The sequence below is a fragment of the Rhineura floridana genome, chromosome 3 (assembly GCF_030035675.1).
Source record: "Rhineura floridana isolate rRhiFlo1 chromosome 3, rRhiFlo1.hap2, whole genome shotgun sequence".
NCBI lineage: Eukaryota > Metazoa > Chordata > Lepidosauria > Squamata > Rhineuridae > Rhineura > Rhineura floridana.
In genome coordinates, this window is record NC_084482.1 from 201,920,918 (window position 1) to 201,934,440 (window position 13,523).

A 13,523-nucleotide genomic window follows, 5' to 3' on the forward strand; every position below is an offset into this window, starting at 1 on the left:
AGAAGCAGAGGGGAAAGCCATAGTTTCCTGGTAGAGCAACTGCTTTGCATTCAGAAGGCCCCGCGTTCAATCCCCAGCATCTCTGGGTAGGGCTGGAAGGGGCTGCCAGCCTGAAACCCTGGAGAGTCGCTGCCAGTCAGTGTTGATAATACTGAGCTAGATGGACCAGTGGTCTGACTCAGTAAAAAGCAACCTCATATGCTCCTGTGATTCTGCTTTGTATAATCGGTAGTGCTGCCTGACAGAGCCCAGGGTTTTTACTCCCCAGCAATGCTAGGACATATTTTCCCACTAATGCTGTTGCAGATGGTCATTCTGCTGATTACAGTAGGGCCCCGCTTCTCTGCATTCCGCTAATACGGTGCTAGCGAAGCGATCAGCTGGAGGGGGGGCTGGAGCTCCCCACTCTCCAGCTGATCTCGACGGAGGGGAAGCACCTTCTGGCGTGATCAGACTCCCCCGCTCGATCTGATCATGCCGGAGGAGGGGAAGATCAGCTCTAGCACTCTACAGCTGATCTTCTCCTCCGGCGCAATCAGCGGGTTAGGTTCCAGACCTCCACGCTACAGCTGCACTGCTTTTCAGCAGTTTTTGCTTTTTGGCGGGGGCCTGGAACCTAACCTGCCATATGAGTGGGGCCCTACTATACACTGTTTCTTCTTAGGTCTGTGCTTGTAAAATATTTCACATCTACAGACTGGGGATGGGGGAGAAATTTAATTCAGTTCTGCTTAATTCATAGGGAAGCTGCCTTATACCGAGTCAAAATCATTGGTCCATCCAGCTCAGTATTGTTTACACTGACTGGCAGCAGCTCCCCGGGGTTTCAGGCAGGGGTCTCTCCCAGCCCTGCCTGGAGATATTGCTGGGGATTGAACTTGGGACCTTTGGCATGCAAGGCCAATGGCCTACCTATGAGCTATAGCCCTGCCCCATTTTCCAAAAATAAACCATGAACCAAAACACAGCCAGCCTTTGAAATTTGCATTTCTCTGAATTTTGCACTCAGTTCTTCAGTGTACAAAAATGCATATGCTGGTGAAAATTGCTTTGCAAAGATGTGCATATTGGGGGAAATTGCATACCAAGATGTGTCTATTAGGAGAAATTTGCACTGAAATGCTGATGAACTTTCACGATTGTTTTTTAAATCCCCAGCGGATGTGGACATGGAGAGCTGAACGTGAGAGTGGGGAAATGAGAGAAACTGTTAATTGACAGATTTGTCCATCCTTGTATAATACTCCACCCCCCCCCCAAAAAAAATCTCCTTGCCTTTAAGAGGCCCCTAAGACTTGTTTCTCTGTTTGATGCAATAGAATAATAAAGCTACTTTGTTAGGGCTTGAAAAGCAGGATAAAAATAAGGGACCACAAGATGCTCTGTTATTGTGGCCCCAACAGGTTAACATGGCTACTCCTCTGGAATTGTTTTCCTCTGTTGGTGTTCCCCCCCCCTTTGAGTGGTTCAAAGGGTTAAACCTACAAAGCTCCGGTTCCTAGAAAGGCCTGTGGAAATTTGAGTCGAGAGCTGCATAGAGGGAGTGGGGGGTGGGGTGGAAGGCTCCCCTTTGCGTCCCGCCTCCTGCCTCCGGTCTGACATGAGAAACGGCCTCTTGCATCTCACTTCCCAACCTGGGAGCAATTGGAGGGCTGCGGCAGACACAAAGGCTGCAAGGCGCGGGTGAGTTCAAGGAAGGAAGGGAGGAAGGGGGCACCCGGATGCACGGTAAAAAGTAGTGGGGGGGGACAGGAGAGATGGGGGAACTCTTGCTGGAGGGTCCTAAGAGAAACTTAAGTCTGCAATTAGATGAGAGATTGCGGGCACTTGTGTGTGCCCAGATGCCAAGTGATCTGGATGCATGTTTTAGTACGGTGATGAGCTCCCACAGTAACTAGGAGCTGTTTCTGCAACAGAATCAAGATGCAGGCTGTCACCCTGAGGGGCAGGGCCTCAATCTGCAGCTTTCCAAACTGCCTTCCAGGGAATCCTGGAGTTGCCCTGAGGCTTTGCTCCACAAGAACAACCATAACGGCAGACAAGCTTCTCGGTGGGGGTTGGTGGGTGGAAATCAGCTTGCCATTGCCCCCCATCTCCCTCCCATGCAGTTGCACATCTGCAGGGGGAGTTGGAGTGTGTGCCTAGGGTGCACTCTCAATTTGCAAGGGGAGGGGGGCAGTGAGAGTGAAGCCCAAAGAGGCCTAGACAGTACAGTACTGAATAGTGCCTCCTAGAACAGCCCTCCCCGGATTCAGGGGGGGGGGCCTTCCACGGTCAACATGGACAGCCAGAGAAGACAGTGTGGGAAGGGCATAAACCAGGGGTGGCCACTCCGTGGCTCTACAGATGCTGCTGAACTACAGCTCCCATCAGTCTCAGCCAACACAGCTCATGGTCAGGGATGATGGGACCTGTAGTCCAGCAGCATCTGCAGAGCCACAGAGTGGCCACCCCTGGCATAAACTTTAAAAAGCACTAGAGGAGAGGAGAAAGTTATGGGAGGGGGAGGGGGTTCAGTCTGATAACACCAGAGTTAACTGGCAAGTTATTTAATATACATTTATCACATCTTGGCATTGGTTATCAGCGTCCTGGCTTCTTCCAGACTGGACTACTGCAGTGCTGTCTATGTGGGGGCTGCCTTTTAAAAAATAAAAACAAAGAACTTCCAATTCATGTAAAATGTTGCTGCCAGGCATGATATCTGCCACCTGAGGTTTGGAGTTGTAGGTTTCCATCTGCGATGGTCTCGCGCATTTGCTTCAGAGCTCATTTTTAGAAAAGGCTGCTATTTGTTGATAAAGCCCTGGAGTGACTTGCGGGCCAGTTCTCTCAATAGCTGTCTGCTGCCCTGTGAACCAGCTAGCATTTAAGATCAGATTCAGAGGCCCTGCTGTCTACCCCTGGATTGAACCTGGGTCCTTCTGCATGCAAAGCAGATGCTCTTCCAGCAAGCTATAGCCTCACCGGAAGCTGCCTTAAACTGAATTCAGACCATTGGTCCACGGAGCTCAGTAGCGTCAACACTGACTAGCAGTGGCTCGCTAGGAGATCAGAGAGAAGACTTTCCTAGCCCTCCCTGCAGATGCCAAGGATTGAACCTGGGTCCTTCTGCATGTAAAGCGATCGCCCTACCAATGAGCTATGACCCTCCCCCAGAGGGTCAACCAGGGAGCCAGCACTGACATCTGATTGGCCAATGTGAGAAACAAGAGCTTGAACTAGATGGACCCTTTGTCTGATCTAACAGGGTTCTTCTTCTGTTATTCAATTAGAAGAAGCTCTCATTTGGTGGGGGGGGGGTTCCCTGCACTTAGCAGAATTGATTTTTCCCATTTCCCTTTCAGGAGCCGGATTTGGAAACCAAAATGGAGGAACAGGAGCCCGCTGGACCCAAACCACAGGAGAGTTTGGACGGGGGAGCGCGAGACCTTCACGTCGTCCAGATCGGGGCCGTCGGGGAACTGATGGAAGGAGCCGCCCCCCCGCAGCAGGTTAAGTGGGAGCCGGAGGAGCAGTGTTGGGAGTCCCAGTTGCAAGACTTCTTGAAGGCGATGCAGCCCTCCCGTTCAGGATGGAGGAACCCCCAGCAACCCCCTCACTATGCGTTGGGAGAAGACACCAAGTATTTCCAGACCGCCTTCAAGGGAGGGGTTGATGCCGGTCGGTGGCCAAAAGTCGAATGTATGGCCCAAACCCCACCAGGCCTTGGTGGGGACGATGACAAGGCCTACAAGGCCAGCCGGGATTCACCAGTGAAAGTGAAGGAGGAGGTCCTGGACGAGGACCCAGTCAACGTGGAGATGCGTCGGCAACGTTTCCGCCTCTTCTGCTACGAGGAGGCCGAGGGCCCCCGTGAGGTTTGCAACAAGCTCTGGGAGCTCTGCCACCAGTGGCTGAGGCCGGAGACGCACAGCAAGGAGCAGATCCTGGAGTTCCTGATCCTAGAGCAGTTTCTGACTGTCCTACCCCCGGAAATGCAGAGCTGGGTCAGGGACCACGGCCCTGAGACTTGCACCCGGGCTGTCGCCCTGGCGGAACGGTTCTTGCAAGAGTCTGAGGAACCGGAACATAAGGTTAGTGTGTCTGGTGTTTGGGACAATCCTGGGAGACAGAAGTGTATTGTTTATTCATTGTTAAACTTTAATGGGAACGTAAGAAACTGCCCTGTACGAAGTCAGACCGTTAGTCCATTTAGCGCAGTACTGTCTGCACTGACTGGCAGTGGCTCTCTAGGCTTTCAGGAGGAAGGCCCGAGGCCAGAGACTGAACCAGGGACCTTCTGCATGCAAAGCAGGTACTTTACCCACTGAGCTATCCTCATGCGCAATTCTGCAAGACATTTTTTTTCTTTATGTGCTGCTCTTCAGCCCCTCTTCAGGAGGGGCTCATAACAGGAACTGGGAACCCGTGGGCTATAATTCCTATCATCCCTGACCATTGGTTATGGTCTCAGGGGCTGATGGGAGCTGGAGTCCAACGACACCTGCAGGATTACAGGTTCCCTATGCCTGGCTTGACAACAATGAAAATACAGTATAGTAATTAGGAACCGAGGAAACTGCTTTATACCGATTAATCTAGCTCAGTATTGTCCACGCAGACTGCCAGGGTTTCATCCGGGAGTCCTTCCCAGCCATACCTGTAGATGTCAGGGACTAAACCTGGGTCCTTCTGCATGCAGAGCAGATGCTCTGCCATTGAGCCCTTCTTAGGAGATTTCCTAGGACCGGAGGTGGGAGGACCTCTGATCCTCCAGACGTTCCTGGACCACAACGCCATCATTCCTGACCAGTGGCCATGCTGGCTGGGGCTGATAGCAGTTGGAGCCCCACTCTTGATGTTGGGTGGTGGCCACTGTTGGGAACAGAATGCCACTTATAGGACTGATCCAGCCAAGGCAGTTCTTACGGAGTTGTAACACGAGGTGGGAAACATATCGCTGCCCTCCAACTCCCCATTAGCCAGCATGGCCAGTGGTCAGGGATGACAGTTGTAGTCCAGCAACATCTGGAGGAGCCTCACGTTCCTCGTGATTAGGTACTGTCATGGCACAATGTCTAATCAGTACCTGAGAGGGGGAGCAGTGTTGTCTGTTGGAGCAAAAGCATAGATGAGTCCTGTGCTGAAAGGGCCTTTGTTATGTCGCATCAGCAATTCTTTAACTGCAATAGAACCTCCATGTATAGAAGCAGTATGCCTTGCAGGACCAGAGGATGGGACAAACAGTGTTTTTTGTTTTTGTGTTTTGCTGACTGCAATGGGGCTGCTGGTTGGATCAATAAGGCAGACTTTTAGCTTGAGGGGTTGATAGTCATACCTGTAGTGTTCATGCTTTTGTAATTGTCAGCGTCTGACTATTATGTCTCTTCTTTCATCCATAGCTGTCAGGCTCCTTGGAGAAGCCGTTTAACTCTCCCATGTCAGATCATTCTCCCACTGCTGTCCTGAAGATGCATCTTCCCTTGGAGGACAAGCAGGAGGACGACTGGGAAGCTACCTTGTCTGGTAGGCATTCATGCTAGTCCAGGGGTGAGGACCCTGTGGCCGTCCAGATATTGGTGGACCCCATCAGCCTCAGCCAACGTGTCCAACGGTCAGGGATGATGGGAGTTGGGGCCCAACAACATCCCACAAGAGGCAGTGATGGCCACCAACCTGGATAGATTTAAAAGAGGATGAAACAAATTCATGGAGGACAAGGCTATCCATGGTTACTAACCATGATGGCTATGCTCTGCCTCCATAGGCGGAGGCAGTTTGTTTCCAAATTCCAGTTGCTGGAAAAAGCAGGAGGGGAGAATGTTCTTTGCACTCAGGTCCTGCTTGTGGGTTTTCCACGGGCAGCTGGTTGGCCACTGTGAGAACAGGATGCCGGACTGGGTGGGCCATATGCCTGATCCGGCAAGCTCTTCTTACGGAGGGCCACAGGTCCCCCACCACTGTTTTAGTCTCTGTCTCAGCTACCTGTCAGGCTTGTTGTGAAGATAATGAGGGAAAGATCCAAGCTTATTCTGAGGAAATGGCGTGATCTCAGAGGAATAAATAAAATAATATAATCGTTTCTTGTGGATTCCTGCTTGTCTGTGTTAGCTAAATGGAGCCTCCTGATTTGGTGGAAGGCAAAAAAGGGAGGAGGGCCATTGCTTGCAGGCCCTGATTGTGGGCTTCCCAGGGGAGCACCTGGTTTGCCACTGTGGGAAAGAGGAAGTTGGACTAAGACAGGCCTTTGGTCTGGCCTAACAGGGCTCTTATGTATGTTTCTTTTTCTATCTGTGTGTGTGTGTTCCAACAGGCAACGAGCAAGTGCAAGATGAGGAGGAAGAGTCCTTTCAGGCCGACCAGCCTGAGCAAGTGGGTATTGGCGGGATATCATTGGAAAGAGCCAAAGGGAAGTGTTTCCAGGGCCTTGAGATGGACGAGAAGGCTGAAAGTCATCAGGGACCAGAAGGTCACCAGGAGAACCATCCTGGGAAGACACCAAAGCTTTCTGAGGAAGGCGAGAGGGGTTTGCGGGAAAGTTCCTGTCAGGAGGGAACCCATAGGCACGCTGACTCAGGGGAAAGCTCCTGTCAGAGCTTTAGCCATCAGGAAGTGCAACCCATTGAGAAACCCCACAAATGTTCCTTTTGTGGGGCCAGCTTCTATGAGAGAACCCACTTGATGATCCATGAGAGAATCCACACAGGAGAGAAACCCTATAAATGCTCGGTGTGCGAGACTTGGTTCTCTCACCCCTCTGAGCTCATGAGGCACGAGGAGACCCACATGCCTGAGAAGCCCCACAAATGTGCGGTCTGTGGGAAAAGCTTCAATCAGAAAGCCTCCCTAATCACCCATGAGAGAACCCACACGGGGGAGAAACCGTACGAATGCTCCGAGTGCGGGAAGAGCTTCAGTACCAGCTCCCAGCTCATTACACACAAGAGAGTCCACACGGGTGAGAAACCGTACAGTTGCTCATACTGTGGCAAAAACTTTAATCAGAAAGCGTCCCTCATTACCCACAAGAGAACCCACACGGGAGAGAAGCCCTATGAATGCACACTGTGTGGGAAAAGTTTCAGCGCTTGCTCTCAGATCATCAATCACATCCGGGTCCACACCGGAGAGAAGCCCTACGAGTGCTTAGAGTGTGGGAAGCGTTTCGGGAGCAGTTCCCACCTTACCGATCATAAGAGAACCCACACAGGCGAGAAGCCGTACAAGTGTCCCGACTGCGGGAAGAACTTCAGCAGAAGTTCCAATCTTACAGCACACAGCCGAATTCACACAGGAGAGAAGCCATATATATGCTCAGGGTGTGGCAAAAGCTTCCGGCAGAAAGCGTCCCTCATCACACACAAGAGAACCCACACGGGAGAGAAGCCTTTTGAGTGCTCGGAGTGTGGGAAGAGCTTCATTTCAAGCTCTCGCCTTGTCAGCCATAAGCGGGTACACACGGGAGAGAAGCCCTACGAGTGCTTAGAGTGTGGGAAATGCTTCATTTCCAGCTCTCACCTTCTAAGTCATAAGAGAGTCCACACGGGAGAGGAGCCATACAAATGTGCGTAGAGTGGGAGAGGCTTCTGTCACTATGTTGGCTCTTTTGAGAGCCACTTCACACATGCCCTGGCCACGAATATTGTAAATCAGGGATGACCTAGCTTCGGTAATCCTGAGGACCATTTTTGTTCTCTACATGTAACATTGAAAGTGTGGAATCTCTCTTCCAATTTAAAAAACCAACAATTTTTTCCCCATAGGGCCTGGTATAAATTTCCTCTGTCCTGGCTGTATTATGCTGTCATGCCAGTTGATGTGTGCCCTTTGCCACAGTGCATGCAGGGTGGTGCAAATGAACATGGCTAGGGACGTAAGCCTGGTTTGTGTGACCTTCCCCCCCCCCAAAGGCAGAAGGAGTGTGCAAATGGGGTGCATATATATGCCACATTCTTCACCTCCATTACCCTTAACATAAAATGTGTAGTGGGAAATGCACACATTAGGCTAGCTCAGGTGTTGGGGAACCTTTGGCCCTCCAGACGTTGTTGAACGTCAACTCCCATCATTCCTGGCCATTGGCCATGCTTGCTGGGGCTGATGGGAACTGTAGTTTAGCGACATCTGGAAGACCAAAGGTTCTCCATGCCTGGGTTAGCTGGACCACAAGGCAGCTTTGTCTGTTTGTATATGTCTGTTGCTGGCTACTCGTGAATGAGCCCTGAGATGAAGGACCATGGCCGAGTGGTCATGCACATGCTTTGCATGCAGAAGGTCCCAGGTTCAGTCCCCACAATCTCCAGTTGGGGCTGGGAAAGTCCCCTCTCTGAGACCTCAGAGAATTGCTGCCAGTCAGTGTAGAAAATACTGAGCTAAATGGAACAATGGCCTGATTTGCTATAAGGCAGCTTCCTACGTCTCTATTGCTCCCTTTTACTCAGGGATAGGGAACCTCTATGGCCCTCCCGATGTTGCTGAACTACAGCTCCTCTCACCCCGTCTATTGGCCATGCTGGCTGGGGCTGATGGGAGTTGGGAGTCCCAACAACATTTGTGCCCCGTCCCTGCTATATAGATAGCCAAGGGGGAACTTAACATGGAGATAAAGCGACTAGGTAGTTATGAGTTCTTCCGAGGCAGCATCTCTCAAGATGGCTTACTATTAAGGAAGCCTGCATAGATTGATTGGTCAGCTGAAGAAGCCGTGAGCAGTTTCTACCACACAACCTGAGCGTGTTGCAGAGGATTCTGGGAAATGTGTTATGATGTACACACAAACAGTTTGCATGGAAGCACCTGGCTGAGTCTGTTGGGCCTGTAACTCACCACCACCGCTGTGAAGACTTGAATATGCCTTTCAGCACACCCAGTCTCCTCTTGTAGACAATCATTTCAGTGGTTTTGAAAAGATTGGCTGCTTGGGGAGGGGGCGAGGCTTGCAGTTCTTTTTGGAGAAGCTTGTCCTCTTTTTGCAATCTTCTATTTTGAGAAATGGCTGAGGAACGCCCGCTTGACGCGGTTTGAAAACATTTCTTGTAACACTCTCCTGCTTCCTTCTCCATTGGAAAGCTGGCAGGCTGTAGATTTTTAGAAGCATAAATAGTTTTGGAAGGGTGGGAGACCTGTATAGCTGTAATCCACCTCTGCCCACCTGCACTGCGCTGCAAGACTCTTGGAAGCAAGTGATCCTCTACTGCACGTGGCTGAAAATGGATTTGTCCAGTCCCACTGTGATCACAGCCTGGCCCATAGTCCTGTGCCCCCCCCCGAGTGCATCTGCTCTTAATTTTTCTGCTGAAAAATACCAGGGGGTTTTTTACGGGGTGGTGGGCAAGGATGGCCTGACTGACTGACTGACTGACTGGCCAAAGGCCCAGAGTTAAGCAACACATGTTGCAAGTAGGGAATCGCAAATGGCTTCTTTGACCCCACCCCCTGAAATAGACGTAAAGCACTACATGGATCATCCTTTAACCTCTTGCAAGGCCACAGCAGAGGTGCCTGCCCCCCAGTCTTAACACATCGAGCTCTTGCTGCTCACTTAATACCTCTACCTTCCTGTCCTTGCCAAGGTCCTCCCCATCAGCCTGTGTGTCCCCAGCATCTGATTGCCTGCCTGATTTAAGCTTCCTTTCCAGACCTGTGGCAATCAGCCAAGGAAATTGGGAGTTGTAGTTCTATGCTCTATAGAGCAGGGGTGGGGAACTTCAGACCCTGGAGGCCAGAATGTACCCATCCAGGCCTCTCTATCCAGTCCTTAGGCCTCTGCTGGTGACAGGTTCCTCAGACCTGATATATAATGTGTGTGGAAAGGGACTGAGAGACAACTCAAGTGACATCCACATCATACCACTTTCACAGTCATGGCTCCACCCCCTGCAAAGTATACTGGGAATTGTAGTTTGTTAAAGGTGCTCACATCACAGAGCTACAATTCCCAACACCTTTAGCAAACTACCACCGTACATTTAAAGCACATGACTTACCCCAAAGAGTCCCAGGAACTGTTTGTCAAGGGTGCTAGGAATTGTAGTTCTGAGGGAGAAACTACAGTTCCCAGGATTCTTTGTCAGAAGCCATGTGCTTTAAATGTATGATGTATACACAGCCTCCAGGACTGTTAAAAGTGGTATAAGAGTGCTTTAAAACATGGTGTGGATGTGACCTTAGTGGGGATATTGAAGGAAGAGGGTTAAGGAGCAGAGAGCAAATTGCATAAAGTATGTGTGTGAGAGAAAATTATAAAAGTGGATAATATATGTGCGTTTCTGGTTGAGAAAGAGAGATTCTTTGGCCTGGTTCAGATATGCACTTGGCGACTGGCAACCAAGTGTGAGAACCAACTCTATTGCAAAGTGTCCAGTTTGAGGTGATGTGAGTTCTGTCTCACATTGTGTGGTGTCATATCTATTATGGGCCCATTCACCCATGCCTTGGGATGGCGGAGACATTTGACTCAGTTTGCATTTAAAGGCAAACCCACCAAATCCGCCCTTTCTGAAACAATACGTGAACCGAAACACGGCCACCCATCAAAACTTGCACTTCTCTGAATTTTGCAGTGCAGTTGTCCAGCCAAGTCATGTGCACAAAAAATGCATATATCAGTTAAAATAACATACAAAAATGCATTATGCGAGGGGGAAGTTGCTTTGCAAAATTGCACACAAAATGTGTGTATATTAGGAGAAATTCACATGCAAAAGCTGATGGATTTTCATAATGACTTTAAAAATAATAATCACAAAGTCATTATTGGCCGTGCTCGTTGGGACTGATTCTCGCGAGAGCTACAGGTCCCCCCAGCCCTGCTTTAAGATTCTAGTGAGAATAAACAGGTGGGTATATATAGAAGATGAAAACTGGGTCTGTGTAGGAGAGGCATAATGGGGGATTGTGCTGAGAGCAGGGAAGAAATGATTCCCCCCCCCAATCTCAATCTCCCCACCCCATCCAAAAGATGGGCATGCCTTCCTGCAAAGGCAGAAAAGGAAGAGCTTCCAGACAACCTGGCATTCATGATGATGTGTTTGTAAGGACCTTCGACAACGCTGGGTATTTAGTGAGTATTCATTCTGATTTGTTTGCAGGGAGGTTAGATGATATAATGACAAAGCAAGTATCCCGTACTTCCCAGTTCATTTTCCTTTCTGTATTGCAAATAGTCTGATCTTTGGGGAAGTGGGTTGTTGTGCAAGACCTCCCAATGAACTCTAACTGTTCAGCCTTAATTTGCCCACATGTGATTGAATCCCACCCCAAACTAACAACAGTCTGGCAGCAAGCAGAATCAGCAGCGGGGCTCTAGAAACCAGTGAAGAAAAGAACTGTAAAAAAACTAACCACCCAATATTTTGAAGGGAAGAGATAATGATAGCCTTGTCCACCTCCCCGCTCTCTCTCTCTCTCTACTTCTGGTAATAGGGCTGTTTGAGCTACTCCCATTTCCTCTTCTGTTCACATATCTAGGATTGGCCAGTTACTGAGAACCAGCCTGCTGCCTTCCAGATGTTGTGTTGGACTACATCTCCCATCCACTGTGCTGGCTGGGACTGATGGGAGTCGTAGTTCATCAACATCTGGAGAGCACAAAGCGAACGAAGGTTGCTGTAGGTACTCGGTATGAATTGGGAACATTATAAGGACACACCTCACACACTTAAGGCAGGGCTGGGGACCCTGCAGTCTTCTAGACGTTGCTGGACTGCCCACTCTCATCAACCCCTGCTTGCATAGTCAAGGATGATGGGAATTGTAGTCCAAACATCTGAAGAGCCACTGATTCCTCATCACTGCACTCAGGTAACATTGACAGAATGTGTCCCATAATTTGTAACTTCTTCAAGAGCCTCAGGGCCACGGGGGAGGAGATGATTGGAAATTCCATTTTTGTCCTAACAACAACCCTGTGAGGGAGGCTAGGCTTGAGAGGAGGGGCCTCCCATAAGCTGCTCAATGAAGATGAAACTAGATGTGTGATGGAGCAGTCAAGTGTGTCCTTTATTTGTGTGGCTACCCTGTTCTATTTTTAAAAAGGGCAATAGGGATAGTGCTGGAGGAGTCTTCTCATGACATACAATGTGTGGGTGTATTTTGGAGGGGGGCAGGGCCAGATTATCCATTAGGCTTAGTAGGCTTCAGCCTAGGGGCCTGGAGCTTTTGGGGGCCCGTGCATAAGCTAAAAAAAATCGCGGGACAAGAGCTTCCAAACCACACGCCATTCCCCCGCTTCACTTACCTTTTTCTCCGCTGTTTTTTGTGGTTTGCCATCAATTAAGATGGTGGCCGAGGTTTCCTAAGGGGCTGAAGCATGCGCGTGTAGCACGCATTGCTGCCATCAACCAAGATGGTGGCAGAGGCTTCAGCCCCTTAGGGAAATCTCGGCCGCCATCTTGATTGATGGCAAACCTGTGCGAAAAAAAGCAGAAAGGTAGGGAGAAGAGGGCCCCAAACACCAATCAGCCTAGGGGCCCTCCTCAGCTTAATCCGGCCCTGGAGGGGGGAACTAAATCTGTCCCCTCCCCAGTGTCCCTCTCATTGTTTCTTGCAGCAGTTTTCTCACTGGCAGTGAGCTGGGCTAGGGAGAAAAATATTTGAGACAAAATTAGAGGGCAGAGGAGAGTTTTGCTCGTCTCCCTTGCAAACACCTGTTTGTGGAACAGTAATCTTCAACTTTTTTTGGATCTGTGACATCAGTCCAAATACACATTGGAGTTCCCACTTCTTTCTTTTCTGCTTTACACGTGAACAGTTAAAATCATCTGGTTTCTGTTTCATGGATGAGGGGAGATTTGAACCCAGCTCTCCCTGGCTTTGTTGTACCATGACAAGGGGGCCAGTGCCTGGAAGGGCAAGGGGGCAATATTGTCGTCCCCAGGACATCAAAACATGGCTCTGCCCAAGAAGAAAATGGCCGCACTTCCATGCCTCTACCAGAAGAAGGTGTCAGAAAATGGCTGCCTTTCTCAATGATGGAGCATCAGAAAATGGCCACCTTTCTCAGCAATAGGGCAGCTGTCTTGGAATCTGCCTGCGCTGCCGGGCAGAACTGAGAACTGCAGTGTCTCTTTTGAAATTATATTCGCTGCCCTTCTCCAGCCTCCCTTGGCCTCCTCACTTATTCTTAAGTCCACCTGTCACGTCCGTTTATATCCCTCGACGTGCATGCATGTTTGCTGTTCACATGAAGAGGCACGGAGAGAGGTGAACACTGCTTCCTTCCCATGAATGTTTGTGAATCTGTAGTTGTAAATGCATTAAAAAAAATCTTAAATTGAATCTATGCATATGTGTTATGTATAGATTTTTACATTAAATTCTAACCTCCAGGTTCCCCCCATTTTTGATGTCTCAAGATGTAAGGTTCCACATACTACCCATCTTAAGAAGAAGCTTAAGTCTAAATCATGAGTTGTATGTTTTCTCTCCACCCATTTTGTTTGCCACAGCCGAAATTCTACCTCATCAATAATTTTCTGCCATTCTTGTTCTGTGAAATAGCTGAAGGGTCTTTTAATATATATATAATAAAACACAGTTAT

General features: G+C 49.5%; 1 protein-coding gene across 7 annotated transcripts in view; it reads left to right on the top strand.

Annotated features, from left to right (window-relative positions):
* Nucleotides 1-13,260, top strand: part of LOC133381088 (zinc finger protein 436-like) — a 37,501-nt gene extending 24,241 nt beyond the window's left edge. For 6 of the 7 annotated variants that reach the window (XM_061619613.1, XM_061619615.1, XM_061619617.1 and 3 more), the window contains 3 exons: nt 3,348-4,076; nt 5,385-5,508; nt 6,296-13,260. In XM_061619613.1, coding sequence (XP_061475597.1) covers nt 3,348-4,076; nt 5,385-5,508; nt 6,296-7,554 — 2,112 coding nt within the window. In that variant the 3' untranslated portion in view covers nt 7,555-13,260. Of the gene's footprint in view, nt 1-1,539; nt 1,684-3,347; nt 4,077-5,384; nt 5,509-6,295 lie in introns of those variants that run through there. The other variant, XM_061619616.1, reaches the window with a different exon arrangement.
* The last annotated feature ends 263 nt before the right edge of the window (nt 13,261-13,523 follow it).